Genomic DNA, 16,934 nt, shown 5'->3' with positions numbered 1-16,934 from the left:
AAAAGAGAGTCACACTGGTGAAAAGGCTTGCAAGGCAGAGTGCAGAGTGATTAAAAAGCCAAGCAGTTTAAAAAGGATCCCTGTGCCAAAAAGTTTTATACTCAAAGTGGTCCCTGGCACTAAATTAAAGTATTGGAGTCAGACAATTTAATGAAGTCATATTTTTACCTAATAGAGTCAAGGCTTCAAACATGTTCAGGAAACTAGAACTAACAATCAATCTGAGGTGTTTAACACTCTGGGATTTCTTGGATCCTGTCAGAAAGATTCAGTGTTGATGCCTTATTTCTGAGATTCTACGTAACAGCAATGTCTATCTGACAGGAGAATCCAAACGACAAAACCAAAACATGTGTGAGACACAGGGTGTGCCAATTTCTGTGTCTCTTCCCTTGGCCACAATCCATGTCTTTTAGTTTGATGTACAATTTAAATGCATTGCTCTCCAAAACTACATCATCCAGATCACACATGCGACCAACCAATTCATTGCCAAAGCTAATAGAAACCTTCTTGTCACCTCCTCAATCATCACTTCCTCCATCCTCAGATGCCTTCAAGACACTAGTCCTTGAACTATCAACTTTTCTCCCACCTTGCCGACTGACTCTTCACAGTCTTTGTTGGTTTTTTTCCTTTACCACCTCTTAACACTGGAGTCCCCCAGGCTGTGTTCAGGACTCTTCTGTTCATATTCTGGGTGTAGATGATGTCATCCAGCCAATTAGCTATAAATATATTCCAATTACTTCTAAATTTTTATCTCTAGCCTGACCTCATTGAATTTCAGACTTTTCTTGGAAATCACTTACATCTTTAATTGGATATATAAATATCTTAAATTAATGAAAGTTGTATTTCCTCAATATTCCCTATCTTATATTGTGCTACCACCATTCATCCAGTTACTTAGAAGCCCCAAGGTATTAATCTTAATTGCTTTCCTTCCTTCCCTAATTACCTCAAATTCTTTGGTAAGCTCTGTTGACTCTACCTCCAAAGTAAATTCCAATTTCTCATCTTGTGCACTCACCTACTAGTTCCACTCCAATCTAATGCAATATCATTTCTTTTCCAGAGTACTCAAATAGTCCCTATCTGGTCTCTTTGCTTCTTTTGTCTTCCTACAGAACAACCAGTGTGATCTTTTAAAATGGGATCACCTCATGAGGCCACTTCTTGCTCCATATTATCTATTAGTTGGCAGTGGAACTTCAAATAAAATACAAACTCCTTTCAACTACTCCATTACTACCCTTGTACAATGAACTCTGGCTATACTGGCCAGAGTCATTGTCATCCATGAGCCTTTCCACTTGCTGTTCCCTCTGCCTAGAATACTTTTTTCCCAGTATGGTTGGCTCTTTCCAGTGACCCAGGTATCCAAGCTGTCAAAGATCTCCTTCTCGGACAGGCCTTTTCTGGAGAAGCAACCTAAAGTAGCCCCCGTCACTTTCTACCATCTTACCTCCCTATGTTTTTAGATCTATAAGATTCTGCATCTTCTCAGTCAGTGGAAGAAGGTTCAGGTCTATGATATTTTTTCTTCTTTGGAGACATAAAAGGGAAATCACTTTCTATTTTTTTATCATACTGAGCTGATATTTTTATAAATGTTGATCTTTTAATATTCAAGACATAATGGCATGCACAACAATTAATTCATCCTGTTGTGATGTTCTTTGCCCAGAACAGAGCTATAAACAGAAGTTATCAAGACAGTCATAAGGCTTAGGGTTATGTATTCTGTACAAAGCTCTACTAGAACAGATCTAGTGAGATGTTATTTTTCCTGTCTGAAAAATTAAAAAGATATTCTATAAATGTACATCATACTATGTCTTCTGACATTACTACAAGTCAGTACTTCTTGCTCAATCACTGTTAAAAAGAATTGAGAAGCATTTCAGTAAACAGTATCATGTAGTAAATATATCTAAGTGGCTGCATATTTTATGTTTATGCAAATATTTTAGAGTTACATAGGCAGCAATCCAGAGGATGTGGGAACTGCCTGATGAGACACCATGATCAAATGCCATGAGACACTGTCAAAGAGCCCAGGCATCTTTCTCAATCCTACTTGTACCTCCTTTTCAGGCTATATTTAAAACAATGAATCCATAAGCTGACATTGAAGAATTCTGCATTGAAAATAAAGATCAGAAATCAAATGTGTAAGCCAAAGGAATTTAATGTTATGCTTACATATTTTAAATAATTGTAGTTGTGCTTGGTATCCAAAGGTATTACAGCCAGTATTTTATTAAAATTGAAAAACTATTTTTTTTTCTTCTGGGTAAAAGGAAGATAAACACCATGTCAAGGTGTTAGTCCTGAGGTGATAGAACCAAACTAAAAGGTAGGAGACAAACACTTGGCTAGAATTCTTGAAGAAGCGCCTCAGAAATTGGGAGTAAAATATCTAATGGTTTCACTATAAAACTAATTTTTTATCCCTCTTGGCAAAGTAATTCTAAATCAGGAAATAAGAAAATATCTTCAATGTTCTTCACTAAGCTTCTTATCAATATACACTATTCATTTTCTGACACCTAGATACATGTTAGAATGACAGAGTATTTAAAAGGTTTTACACATTTTGGGAAATGGCATTTTTAAAATTTTGCTTTAAATTTTTTTATAAACTTCCTCTTAATTTTTTTATAAAGGTATTGGTGTTTTTGTTTTCAAAATACACATTCACTTTCTATCTCTGTCCTTATAAGTCAGACATAAAGCTTCAAACTACATATTGGTAGGAACATTAGGAACAGAAAACTGATTAGATCAAAGTCATAATCCTCCCAAAAGACTCTCATAAACCAGCCCTCACTACTTGGGTCAAGAATCTCACCTTTGCTGTCTGGTTTCCCTGCTCTGGCTCTTCACCAGCACTGGCTGGTCCTCATCTAGATGGTTAAATTTTACATTATCATCTCAGAATGTCTGGCAACTTGCTTCTACATCTTAGCAACTCTTGTCCCCTCTCTGTTTTAGCTGTTCTCAAACCCCTTTCTTTAGGAGCTTTGGTGCATCACATCTAATCCTGGAACCTGACTTTGGCTTCTAATCCAGTCTGGCCTTTGTTAGTCCCACACCGGCACAAGCCGTTCTCCCTGACCCTGGAGTGATGTGGTGCAGCAGTGTGAAAATAAGATGGTTAGCATAACGGTGATGAGGCCTATTGTTTATTGAATCTTATTTCAGCTCCTTTATAGTGATTCAAATCAGAGGTTAAAATTTAAAGTTCATAATGTCAACACATAGATCTACCTTCTTAGTTAAGTCTTTTTATCATTCTTTTGAAAATAAAAAGGCTTTTTTCTCTCCCCTCTTGCTACCATGACCTCTGTGTATGTCATTGAAAATATTATTTTATTAGCATTTAGAGATTATAGGAACTCAGTGAATCACCTGATTCAATTCCTTCACTTGACAAAAGAGAAAGTAAATGTGAGCTGCCTTATCTGTATCATAAAAATATAAATACTTTTAATTACATTTTTTGTTATAATAATGATGATGGGGATGGAAGTGGTAAAGACAAATGAAGAGTATGATGGAGAGGTCCCTAGACTTAATTAAGAAGATCTGACCCCAAATCTGCTCCTACTTCTCCTTAGTCATGTTATATATACAAGTCATTTCCCTCCAATGTTGGTAGTAAAATGAAAGAGTTGGTTCAGAAGAACTTGAATGTCTCTTGCCTTCTGAAGTTCAAGTGTCTTTATGATAAGCTCATGGTTTCAAAAATAACCTCCTACTAAGACTTCTTGAGATCTTGTTCATGACCATGACTCAATGTATTTCAAGCTACACATAATTTACTAATTCTTGAAGCAAAATCAAAGTTAATAATACACATTGCTTGCATATTATGCTAAAATTTTCTAAGGCTCTCAGCTATCTTTATTTGTTTCCGATCTATAGAAAGTATGATTATATCACTTGTCTTACAACCTTTAAAAGGTATACCAGATATGAACCTGCTGCTGATAGACTTTTTCAGTTATCAATATAGAAGAGTTTCCTCTTATGGTTTGGATCTGGAATGTCCCCAAAAAGATTAGGTGTTGACTGTCCCTATTGCAGCAATGTCCAGAGGTGGGCTTTTTAAGATATGATTGCATTATGACACTGTAACCTCATAGGTGGATTAATCCATTTGATAAATTAGTAACTTGAATGGAACACAGGGAATGGGTAGGGCACCTTTTCTCCTCCATGCCCTTCTGCCATGATACTCTGCATCACTTCAAGCCCAGAACAATGAAGGCAGCAGACCATGGAATGAAACCTCTAAAGCTGTCAGCCCAAATAAAACTTTCCTCTTTTAAGTTGTTTATGTCAGATATTTTGGTCACAGCACTGAAAACTTGACTAATAGACCTTTTATAATTTTCTAAAAAAGACTGACAAATATAGCTACTAGAAAAACTAATAAAGGAGTTCTGCTTCATAACATATGTGATTAAGCCAGGTAAACAGATAAATAATAAAAAATAATTATATTACTTGGAACATAAATAACAGAAAATGTACCATTGCTTTTATCCCCAGAAAGATTTTTTTTCCACAAAGTGAAATTCTTGCAGCTTTTTATCAAATTCATCCTCTTCTCTTCCCTTCTCCTTCTTTCCTACAGTTGTCCTCACCCAAAGTGCCTGCCCCTTCTTTTCTGAATGTTTGCTGCCTGTCATCACTGAGGTCCAATTTTTAGCTTTTAATGCATGTTCATTTGCTTAACACCCATAATGTTATGTGGCAAAAAGGAATTTTACCTTTATTATGCTAGAGGTTTTTAGTTTGAATTAGAAGACATGCAAAATGAGAGTTACCCTAGAGAAAAAATAGGCATTTTCATATTTTTTGAAAACAATACAAAAAAATATTTTATCCACTACTCCTAATCAAAGTGGTAGCATATTACTGTTTTTTATAGCAGAAAAAAAAACACTCAGGTTTAATATGCAAACACAACATGCTTAATTGCCTGGCAGAAACCTGCTTTATAAACACATTAATTGTTTCTGTCTGCTAAGTGTGGGCCACACCACAGGGTCAGGAAGGCTCTCTTTGCAAGAGTACATTCTTGTCATTGTCAAGAGCCTGATATAAAATACGCACCCAAGATGAAAGGAGTGTGTCACCACTTTCCAGCAGTTGCACCATTGCGGTGGAGTGTGCATAAGCCAGAGGTGAGTGCACAGGCTGCAGCGGGGGAGTCCACAGCTTCTAACTGCCTCTCCCCACCTCCAGCAGGCACTCCTGTGCACAACACAAACACAAACGCACAAATACACATACACTTCTTCGCACCCAGAAAATTACAAACGTCTTGACATGGACCTAGCATCTGTTTTCCTGACAGTTTAGAGACCAAAATAGGTGGTGTGTGGGAGGTAATCCAGCTTCCTATAACAAAATCTAAGATAGGTTTTGGAAATTCAGGTTCTAGTCCTATTTCAGCCACTCTTTGTTTAGCATTTAGGAAGTCGTTTCATTCTTTGGATCCATGTTTTCTAATATGAGGTACTAAGAGATTAAATTTAATGACCTCTAAATTTCCTTCCACACTCAAATTTCTATGAAATCAAAAAATAGACTAGAAAAGGTATCCCTTGTTTATGGAGCCATTCACTATTCTAGTCTGTTTTTAACCAGTTAAGAGGTCTGAGAGTTTCCTTTCCACAATGTTTACTTTTGTCAGATCTAGTCTGGAACCTATTTTACATGACTATTTATTGGACAACATATACTTATTGCATATTCATTAACTCTTTAACTCTAAGGCCCAGTGGAAGATTCAGGAATGAGGAAGACCTTGACCCTGACCTTCAGAGGCTTTCACTCCTAGCAGTAGAATTTCGAGATAGACTATTCACACTCAGTCTTTATACATGGTGCTGTGAAGTGCTATTAGGGGTATTGCAAAGGGCTACTGGTTTTCAGATGAGGCAGGATTGAATTCTGCCTCAAAGCAAAAGGATGGAGTCCTAGAGGAGCTAACCTGTGAAAAGGATCTTGAAGGGTGGTTAGAATACTTACTACCTGGAAGGCTAGGATGGAAATGGAAAGTAGACATAGTGAAGTTAAGGAGGTAAGAACTATAAGGGAAGTAATGAGAACAGCCTATTTGACTTCAGCTAAGTCTTGGTCACCAAACTACTTTAGTTAAAACTTTAGTAAAAGGTGAAAACATAGATGAACCTACGTATAGAAGTACAAAGACTATAAAAATGCACTGATACACTCAGAAACACTTTGTCTTCAAGATAACTGCAGGAGGCTAGTCATTTAGGACAATGCATTTTAGAAATTTTAATTATATATGCTTTATTTGCATCCAAAATAATTACCATTCCGCCCCTTGTATTTACAATACATGTGGTATGCAATTAAAAAAAAAAAGAAAAGAAAAAGAAAGAAACACTTTGTCTTGCTCTTATTTTTTTTTTGGCAAACTGCCTGAATTATTTGAGTGAAGTGATTGGTATAGGCCAAAAATACATGTTTTAACTAAGCTAAGAAAGTCCCATGCTTTTCTTCAATTTTTATAATGCTCATTCCAAAACATCAAAGGAGAGCTGGGGATGTGGCTCCAGGAGTCACACGCTTGCCTGGCATACGCGAGGCGCTGGGTTCGATCCTCAGCATCACATAAAAACAAAAAATAAATAAATAAAAAGATGTTGTGTCCACCAAAAACTGAAAAATAAATATTAAAAAATTCTCATCTCTCTCTCTTAAAAATAAATAAAACATCAAAGGTATATTTATGCTAGATTATACCCTTTAAATTGCTATAATAAAATATCCCCATTAACAAGATGCTCATTTACAAGAGAGTTCCAAATACCTAGTATCATGAAAATGTTATGAGAACATCATTTCTCTGTCGTGCAAAACTTGTGACTCTTCAAAATGCCAATCAATCTTGCTGTGCCTTATGAGGACTTCACAGGACTCTGATGGAAGTGTCCTCTCTTCTTTTGAGGAACATGGTGTATGAGATGGTATAAGAAGTAGCTAAGAGGCAGAGCACCGAGCATCATAACCTGGTTGTAGCCTCCTGTCTAACTTTGGGTGAAGCATACATATCACTTCAAGTCAATAGATTCCCCCACTGATAGCTTCAGAATCTGTCCTGAACTACTCATCCCTAGCCTAGGCATTGGGTTTTCCTTAAATTCTGAATACCAACTCAAATTTCAGAAATAGCTAAATTGGAAATAATCCATATAACCTCACATTAGATACTAATTTTAATTACAAATTGCAGTTAGAGGTATATTTAACTGTGCGAGACATCAACATAATGTAGAATCATTAACTTTGGAATAAATGACAGATAAATCCTGCAGTGAACACTCAGTTTGATGATTAATATCTCTCCATCTAGAAAAAAAGAAGGTCTAGAAAACTCTTTCCATCTAGAAAAAAGAAGGTCTAGAAAACTCTTGCACAGTTTTAAAGGAAGGAATTATGAGCACTTTTTTTCCTAAAGGCATTTATAAGACAACATTCATCTTAAGGGAAGAACTACAGAACTTCTAGCATTGCCATCAAATAGCATAATTAAAATATAAAACAAATTCAGTGAAAACATCACAACCTAAAATACCTCCAGCACAAGGGACAAATGTTCTGTCCCAGAGAGACAGTTAGGAAAGACACTGAAGATTTTCTTCAATTAGCAGACTTGTTCTTACACAAGAAAATGACCAGTGAAAGAGGACAGAAAGATTTCTCGTACACATAGCTTTTTAATGCCATAGAATCAGTCAGGTTAAAATTAAAGGATTCAGTGCAGCGATTGCACAGAAAATTCCTATCTCCTTCAAGATAAGAGTTTTTATCAATAGACTAGTGACCCAGGGGTTTGTGAGTAACTCCAGAATATCACGTCCCTGAAGTTTTACCGGTGCTTGATGGTAAAGAAAATGTAGTTGATTATGTAGCCTGGAATTAATTCATCTCTATGAATTAACTTTTACTATTTTAACCTAGTTCTGAATTAAAGGCACTCCTTCAAATATATATTCACTACTTTTTACAGAACAGTGGCCAACTCCTGTTCTGACCTTGTCTTTGCACCCTGAAGGCTCCTCAACCCCATGGCCCAGATCTCATTCAGATCTCTCATCTGAGCATGCTATCAGCATTCCACCATCTTCCCAGACAGATTCCAAGTTGGTCCTTTCAATGCTGGATTTGGTGACCTTTAGCTTACCTATCACTCTGACTTAGAATTATTGAGAAAAGAAGGTTTTCCACAAATGGTACAAGTAAACTAGAAATTTACTCTTGGTAGATCTTACCAAGACCTCCTAATGTTTCAAGACAAAACATTTTGAAGTAACAAATGATATCTTTTAAGATTTTTTTTTTTTTGCAAACTCAATTAGGCCAGTGTTTGTATGCAAAATGGTCTCCTAAATAAACCACTGGAAAATATGCATAAGCCTTTGTTGTATATAACTGAAACAAGCTGTAATTTATACATTAATATTCACCATCCAACCCAGCTACTTCACATCACTGACAACCAGCTTTGCTTCTTTATTTATAGAATATTCCTGGAAAGGATCAGCATTTGCTGGGAAACTAAATGACTATGTTCTAATCATGCTTTTGAGACCTCATTTGAAATCTCAGAAAAGTCTTCCCCCAAAACTCTAAGATAATAGTTTCATAATGAATGTCTTTAATAAGGGTGATGGATCTAAAAATAGTCCCCTCATGTAAGTAGCAGGAAGTTACAGTACAAAATCTGAGTACTCCATTTTTAGTTTCTATAAGGATAATGAGAATAATGATATTATATTGGCATAACACTTCACATTTGTCTTAATTTAATTTTTTTTCTTCTTTTGTGGACTATCTATGTGTTAAAAGGTAAGGGGGAAATTCCAGAGAAGGGATGCAAAGAAAAGTAAAGCAATTATATTGTCTCACACCAACAGTACTCTTTTGGGGTAACTTTCATGCCTCGGGCTTTTTCTATCACTTTGAAAAAATTCTCCCAGTCATTTTTCTGGGAGACATTTCCTTCAAAAGTTGCTGAGATTTCTTTGTTGTTATCATTATGGGCTACTGGGAAAGAGTCAACTCTGAATATCTGATTGAACTATAATGTATATGACATTTTATTTCTATTTTTTAGTGCATTATATATATAGTTCTAATATAAAATTTGGAACAAACCAGGTATATTTCCAAATGTGCAACAGAAGTAGCATTGTGAGCCTAACTGAAGATATTTGGTTGAAGCCTTTTCACCCCTATATTTTAGTAAAGCCATGTTTTCATTTCTTTGCTTGAGGGAAAAGAACATGGCTTTTGGACTTTTCCATTTCCTGCCCATCACCTGGTATTAGTAATTCAGCTTTGTGCATATGTATGCTTTCAAAAGTCCTCATAAATGCACAATACCAGGCATTTTCAACAGCTGTTGTTTTTAAGTATGTTGGGTTTAGCGGTGTTAATGATATAGGCTTACTCTTCTCTGTGCCCATGTTTCTAGCTGGAAAACAGATTTATGTAATTCACATCACCTTTGTTGACAGGGGGTCAGCAGTTTGAACAATTTTATTTATTTACTCACTTGCCCTTTATTCAGTTTTTAGTGGAAGAGAAATTGGGGATAGGGCAATGTTGACATATGTATTTATCTAGAATGATGATAAGCATGCAGTTTGAGTTTTAGAAAATTGAAATGTTTTTTTCACGTGTCAGTTAAACATAGACTTTATAATATGCAATGTGACTATATGCAGAACCATCGGGGAAACTGATTTCTGGGGAAGCAAGCTTATTTTATCCTCCATATTCTATCTGTTAAGTTGAATCTTCAAACAGATCTTAAAGTTGGATTTGAAAAGCACCTGAGTGTGACCAGGTAGTAGCAACTTTCCTGGAAGATTGAGGATTGACAACAGGAAAAGAATATTTGGCGTGTGGTCTTCTGCTACTTTCCTGTGCTCCTATTTGGACCTCAAGTCCTAGAGACACATGCTAGGATGATGGTTTAGCTCCCTGTAGCTCTTTAAGAAAAGACATGAAAATATGAATTCCCCATTTGAAGGTATACCTGTACAAAGAGATAGGCCATGTCCTGATGATCAGCTTCCCTCATCTTCAGCATGTTTTTTTTTTTTTTCTCAACAAGCTCAAATTGGATTTGAGAATCTTCACTAGGATTTTAATTCATTGATGTGTGTCTCTTGCTGTAATCTACATTCTTTGCAAGAGAGATTGCTTCTGCCACCAGCTCTATCTCCTTTGTCAGAGCCCAGCCTAGATCTTGCTCATTGAAGTGTAAGAGATATCTGTGGTTCCAAGTCAGATTTGCGAGAGGCTCTCAGATGGTATGGTGTCCATGTTTCCTTAGGTAGAAACAGTCTAATCCTAAGAAACCAAGAATAGACTGCATTTCAATAGATAATAGCCTGCAGTTATGAATATCTGTATTCATTTCTGAGTGGCATGCCATATTCCTAAGACTGAGACACCAGCTCTTCCTGCTGATTCAACTCTGTATCCCCAAGAAAGATGTCCCAGCCATAAACTTAAAGTATTTACTGTTAACTTTCTACTCCACTAAGCTATGCTTTCCCTTGTCCAGTTCTGGAGCTATTTGGATCATGTGGAGCACCCTCAGTCCTTGTTCTGAGCTTCATCCTCTTCTCTTATTAAAGGTTAGATGTGTGGGAGATGGAAATAAACAAAAGAGAACTTCCCTCTTCTTCCAATTATCTTTGCCAAATGGAAAAGGAAAGCCCACAAGGTGTGCACCGAACTGTGTATCCCCAAAATATATATGTTGAGAGGCTAACCATCAGTTCCTCAGAATATGCCTGCATTTGGAGATTAGGGATGGTGGGAAAAGAGACATACTGGCAAGTGGATGTGTGATGGTCACTGTTATGTGCCAACCTGGCTGGGTCACAGTGCCTAGAAATTTCATCAAACATTTTGAGTGTTTCTGTGAGGATGTTGATATTTACTTTTAAATCAGTGAACTTAAAGTAGATCAGATTGTTTTCTCTGGTGTGGTGGGCCTCATCCAATAAGCAGAAGGCACAAATAACACAAAAAACTGACCTCCCCTGAAACAAGAGGGAATTCTGCCAGTAGAAAGTCTACAAACTTGAATTGCAATGCTAGATCTTCCTGGAGTCCCCAACCTGCCCACACTGTAGATTTTGGACTTGTCATTACTATGCAAGTCAGTTCCTTAAAATAAATCATTCATACATATATAAACATATAACTGGTTCTGTTTCTCTCAAGAACCCTGATTCATGTGTCCTATCATAGACCATGGTAGTGCCCCTGTTCTGATCTACTGATTATAGAAACCACCCTTGGGATCTTTGCTGTTGTACTTGATTCTGTGGAACCTACTCTATAAGGATGGTTAAGTGGGAAGATTAGTTTACATTTATGTAATTAAAACGTGAATCTATCCTAATGCCCCACACTCTTATTTCTACGACTATTTCTCTAAGTCTCTTCTAGCATGACTATCACTATCTGAGCTTAGGTTCAGTAACTCTGCTTCTGGTCAAGGCTGATCTAAATGAAAGGACATGACCTGGGGCCCTCCTGCTCTGTAGCTTCAGCTTTTCCTTGGAGGATGGTTAGGGATGCTCTTTTTTTTTTTTTTTTTTTTTTTTTTTTTACATCTTGCTTCTGAGATCCTTTCTTTCATTTACTAGGACACCTGCATACAGCTTCTACTGGTAGAATTCTCAAATCCATGAACAGAATCTTAAGAGTCAGATGTGAAACTCATCATCATGTTGAAAATTCTTTTATTCCCCACTAAGACTGGACAAATAAGAGAGAAAATTCTTTTTTACAAGTAGGAGAAACATTGCAGTTCATTCTCTATAGTAGTGGTTTTAAAAAAGCGGTTGTAGCCGTTGCCAAGTAGATGCGTTTTGCGCTTGTTCAAGAAATGTAGGTATTTCATTCTTTTTTGTTTCCATGTGTTTTTCTCTCAGCCCTGAATCTTGTCCCCTTTGCTATGTTTGTTCCATTAAAACTATATATTTTTTCATTGAAGTATATATTTATATATAGGTTTGTATACATGCAACATAGAGCTTCTCAAATGTTGAACTGTGTAGATACTGAAAATTTTCCCAAGAATTACCATAAATATATAATGAACTTGTGACACATTATTCCCACATGCCGCATTTCCCTGCTCTATCATTCTGATCACTTTGTCCCACGTGGGAACAAACCCATTGCCCTGAGGTTTTGCTGCATTCATTTTGCAATGCAATCGGGAGAAAATACTGTATATGCCAGTTAATCTTCCCAGATGTAAGCACCAGCTGCACTTCCCATTCTGTTTATAAGCATATTTTTCTTCAGGTAAACACTGTAATTCTGGCACAAATTTCAGCCCAATGGATATGAATCCTGCCATTATGTATTCATTATTTTTTAAGAACATTTACATTTGCTCAGGAAAGTATACTAAATTGAAGAAAAGGGAACTTGAATTCTTGTCTTAGCTCTACCACTTTGATTTAGGCAGGTTAATTAGGCTTACTTTCCACATCTGCACATTGGGATAATATTATTTACTTCATAAGAGTTGCTGTGAAAATTAACAGAAATATTTTTTTATGAAATTTTGCAGTACCTGGATGTTGTTTTTGTTCAGTTAATTATTGTTTTACTCATTCTCTTCTGCAAAGAGAATAATTGTAATATCAGCATTACTTTTTAAGCAAATTATGAGGAGATAAAGATAACAATAACCACAAATACTCTTAGAGGTAGCTTTAGAAGGAAATGCAAATGTTGAGTATGCTTAGCTGCATGTGTGTGTAGGGGTGTGGGTGTGTATTTCATTCCACATGCATAAACATTCTGTGTTGAATCCATTAGTTTTAGTTTTAGCCGTACAACACCAATCAGCATAACTGGTACTTCTTGCTTCCTCCTATGTGTTTGTCCCGGTTTTTAAGCCTGGCTCTAATCAACATGAGAAATGTGAGTCAAAATGTTTCAGAAATGGTTGACACATAGTCAAGTCATTGTTCTTGTTGGAAATTAATGAATAACTGCCAGTTAATATCTTGTTTCAACCCTGCTGACAGAATCCAAACGTGCAGGATAGCCTTAGCCAGCTGGAGGAAGCCCTCAGCTGAACGGAACAAGTCAATATTAATTCACTTTCTTAGTTTTGGTGAGTTGAAACGTAATTCACAGAATTAAACAGAAGGGAGGTTATATCTGTGAGAAGAGTGGGATGGAGGTAGAAAAAAATTGGAGTGTGTTTTCTTTCCTTTTCCTTAGAAGTGGAAAAAAGTTAATAAAGAAGGCTCAGTCTGGTAAAATTAATCCATTCATGAAATTTAGAAAGGTTCTGTTTCACATGGTCCAGTTACACTAGAGCTGGCAGAACTGAGCATTAGATTCTTCTATAAATATTAGGGATGCCCCATAGCAATTGCATATGTCAAATTGGATCCTCCCAGAGTCTTATCTATTGCTTGCTTAGAAGGGATATTTTTTTCTATTGCTGTTTTCTCATTGGTAACAGAGACGAGGATCAGAGTAGCATAACCAATTCAGACTGAAGTGGAAAGTTTTCTAGTGACTTCTGAATGAGTTGGAAGAGCTCCATTATTGTTTCCCATCAGGCTCTTTGACAGAACCTAAAAGCACTCAGTCCCCATAGAAAGGAGCTGGTTCTATATCCACATGAGCCAAGCCTCACAATGTTTCTCGTTCAGCTCCCCCTCGTTATAGATCAAACTGCTTACCAATTTTAATAGAGAAACCTGAGCATTTGGATTTGTTTTCATTAAAAGCTTAAGTTTGTTCACTTCATCTAGCATATTACATCTGCATTTGGCTCCTCAAAGTTCTTAATATCAGAAGTTTTAGCCAGGTGGTATGGTACACACCTGTTATCCCAGCAGCTTTGGAGTCTGAAGCAAGAGGATTGCAAGTTCAAAGCCAGCCTCAGCAACTTAGTGAGGCCCTAAGCAACTCAACAAGTCCCTGTCTCCAAGTAAAATCCTAAAAACGGTTGGTGATGTGGTTCAGTGGTTAAGTGCCCTAGGTTCAATAATCCCCGGTACCAAAAAGAAAAGAAAGAAAAAAGTTTTACACTCCACGTAAAACTACCTTTTCAAAGCTACTTTATGGGATATTTTAATTTTAGTTCTTGTATTTTATTTTACTAGGTTTATTTTTTATTTCATAAGTAATGTGTAATCAGCATAAAAATTCATATGTGCCTAAAATAAAGGTTTAAAATGCCTTAAAATAAGAAAATGAAAGTTATTTGCAATCATATGATTAATTCAATTAGTCTGTAGTTATTGTATTTATTGCTCCTACTATGTGCCAGGGACTGTAGATATAAGTACTGTTAATATCTATCATCTAACTTAGGTAAGTGGATATTAACATTTATGCTTGTTATATAACTGGAAAAATTTAAAAGAGTGTATATTTACTTATATTCATTAAGTTCAACTACAATATTATGGAAAGAATGTTACAATAAGATCAGAACCTAGGCCTAGGTTCTAGACAATTTCATAGGTTCACCTAGGACAAATTGCATTAATATTTTTTACTCTTTAGTACCACCTATATATAACATTCTATTAATTTTACCACCAGAAACCAATATATGTATTTCTTTGCAAAGCAAATTATTCAAATAATACTCAGAATGTTTTTCAAATCAGTCTTAGAACAGCTAACCAGAAGAAGGTGCTCAAGGACATTCAGGGGACACCTTAGCTATGTATACAAGGGCACCATCTGGTTATCTTCCTACCTGAGCATGTCCTCTTTATAATTCCCTGGGTTCTTGCATGGTGCTGCCAGACCAATCCTGGTATAAATAAATGTCTGCCTGTATCTGCCATCTCCCAAACCACCCGACCCCCATGGAGCCACAATCCAGTCAGGGTCAAAGGACCCAACTGTCTGTGTATAGACACACTCTCGTCTCACTGAGATGGGAGCAATGGGCCAGTGGCCTGTATGCCAGGTTTGTTCTGGGATGCAGCCTGCTTTTGTGGGTGGACTAGGCAGATACATTGGAAAATTTGGGACTGACTGCCACTACACAAAACAGACTCAGTTATAAGAGCACACACAAAAGGAGAAAATCTTCCAGGACAAAACTTAGGACAAGAGGTGCCAGGAAGCCTCACTGGAGGGAGACTTGAAAAAAGGCAAGTGTACTAGTAGAATAGTGTCCTGCAAAAATTCTTGTCCACACAAAACTAGGTGAGACCTTGTGTGAAAGAGAGTCTTTGCACAGTGATGAAGCTATAAAGAGCTCACATGATGGAACACAGCATCAACTGGGCCCAAATCCAATATGTGATATTCTTGTAGAAAGAGGGGCGCTTGGACCCAGAGACCAGGGAGACTGGGGGAAACAGACTGTGTCAGGTTTGAGGCAGAGACTGGATGCCCCACAGAGGAACCACATATTGTGGGCAGCAGTAGGAGAGTGAGCAAGGGCTGGGAGAGTTGGTGGGGGGGGCACTCCCCTTGAAACCTGTGAGGGAGTGTGGCGTTAGGATAGCACAACACCTGTTGTGTTGCGCCTCTGAAGCCAGAGAAAAGCCCCTTCCTCCGCTGTAGGCCACCCAGATGGCAGGATTTGGTTGCAGCAGCCCAGGACCCGCCTGAAAGTCTGAGCTTGTTGGCCATGCAGGTCGGATCTGGGACACAGACACACTCTGATGACTACATGGTCTCACCCCTGAGGCAAGACAGGCGCCAAGCCAGGCCAGGTGGGGAAAGGGCTAGGAACACACTGTGGGGGCTGGTGCCTGTGTTACTGGATCACTTCTGACCTGTTTCCCTGATCTGCTGCCAACACAGACTACAGAGGAGGGTACAGGGACACAGAGCACGGATCTGCCCCACTCAGGATGCGCAGACAAACACCATGGCCAGGAGCCTTGTGTCATCTTCCCATCCTGAGAGCTCTTCCCTCCCTCACCTACCACTACCTCCCCATTGCCTCTGGCAATATCTACTCAGTGCGATGGCAACATGCCTGGGTGCTGCTCTCTATTGAATGCATGGGGAGCCTGTGAGCCCAGGAAAGTGTGTTTCAAACACCCAGATCAAACGGGCCACCTGGAGGCAGGAAACAGAGGTGGCTGAGGCAGAATGCCAGGTGTGTACTTCTGGCATTTAATTATTTATATTAAAAGACAAACAAATAAACAAACAAACAGGTTTTGGTGTTCGATAATATTTGATGTGCAAATCCTCATCCCCCACCCCCAATATTTTAATTTTTTATTCAACATATGAGATTTTACCAGTATGAACTTAACTTTGTATTATAGAAAATTCATTGAAATCACATTGGTATAAATAACAAATCACCAAACCTTCAATGTTTGTTCTCCTTTCCTTTTAGAAACCACTTTTTTACAAGAGAACAGAGGACAGACTCATGGAAATGCTTGAAATGACAAGAAGCTCCCACTCAAGCTCAGCATTCAGTCCTGGACAGGGTACGACCAGGCCACTTTGACATCTACTCCAAAGAATCTACCAGACACATTCTTCTGACATCACTGACTGAGCCAAACGAACTGACTGGAAAAACCTTCATATCCTGAATACATTCATCACTTCAGGACACTTGAGAATGAATCAAATCCATTTCTCATTACCTTGCTCCACAGCCAACAATTCTTCAACAAATTCAAAGGAGCGACTCATATAAGCACATCCAGAGTAAGGTTAATTTTAAACATCTATGTGTAAAAAATACAGCTGGTATTTCTTCTTTATGCTAGGTATAAATGAAATCTCCCCCACATTACTTCCACAAACCAAAGGAAAATATTTGTGAAATTCCCATGTAGAAGACAAGATACACTTGCCAAGGAGGCAGTGCCAAGAAT

At 37.6% G+C, this 16,934-nt stretch overlaps 1 protein-coding gene across 1 annotated transcript in view; it reads left to right on the top strand.

Moving 5' to 3' along the window:
* The window catches only part of LOC144371240 (uncharacterized), a 109,510-nt gene that overhangs the window by 88,004 nt on the left and 4,572 nt on the right, over positions 1-16,934 (top strand). Inside the window, exon 4 of the mRNA XM_078033653.1 lies at positions 16,442-16,764. Within this exon, the coding sequence (XP_077889779.1) occupies positions 16,442-16,558 (117 nt within the window). The 3' untranslated portion in view covers positions 16,559-16,764. The remainder of the gene's footprint in view (positions 1-16,441; positions 16,765-16,934) is intronic.

The sequence above is a fragment of the Ictidomys tridecemlineatus genome, chromosome 16 (assembly GCF_052094955.1).
Source record: "Ictidomys tridecemlineatus isolate mIctTri1 chromosome 16, mIctTri1.hap1, whole genome shotgun sequence".
Classification (NCBI taxonomy): domain Eukaryota; kingdom Metazoa; phylum Chordata; class Mammalia; order Rodentia; family Sciuridae; genus Ictidomys; species Ictidomys tridecemlineatus.
The sequence above is the reverse complement of the archived record's forward strand: the minus strand, read 5'-3'. Positions and strand labels throughout refer to the sequence as shown.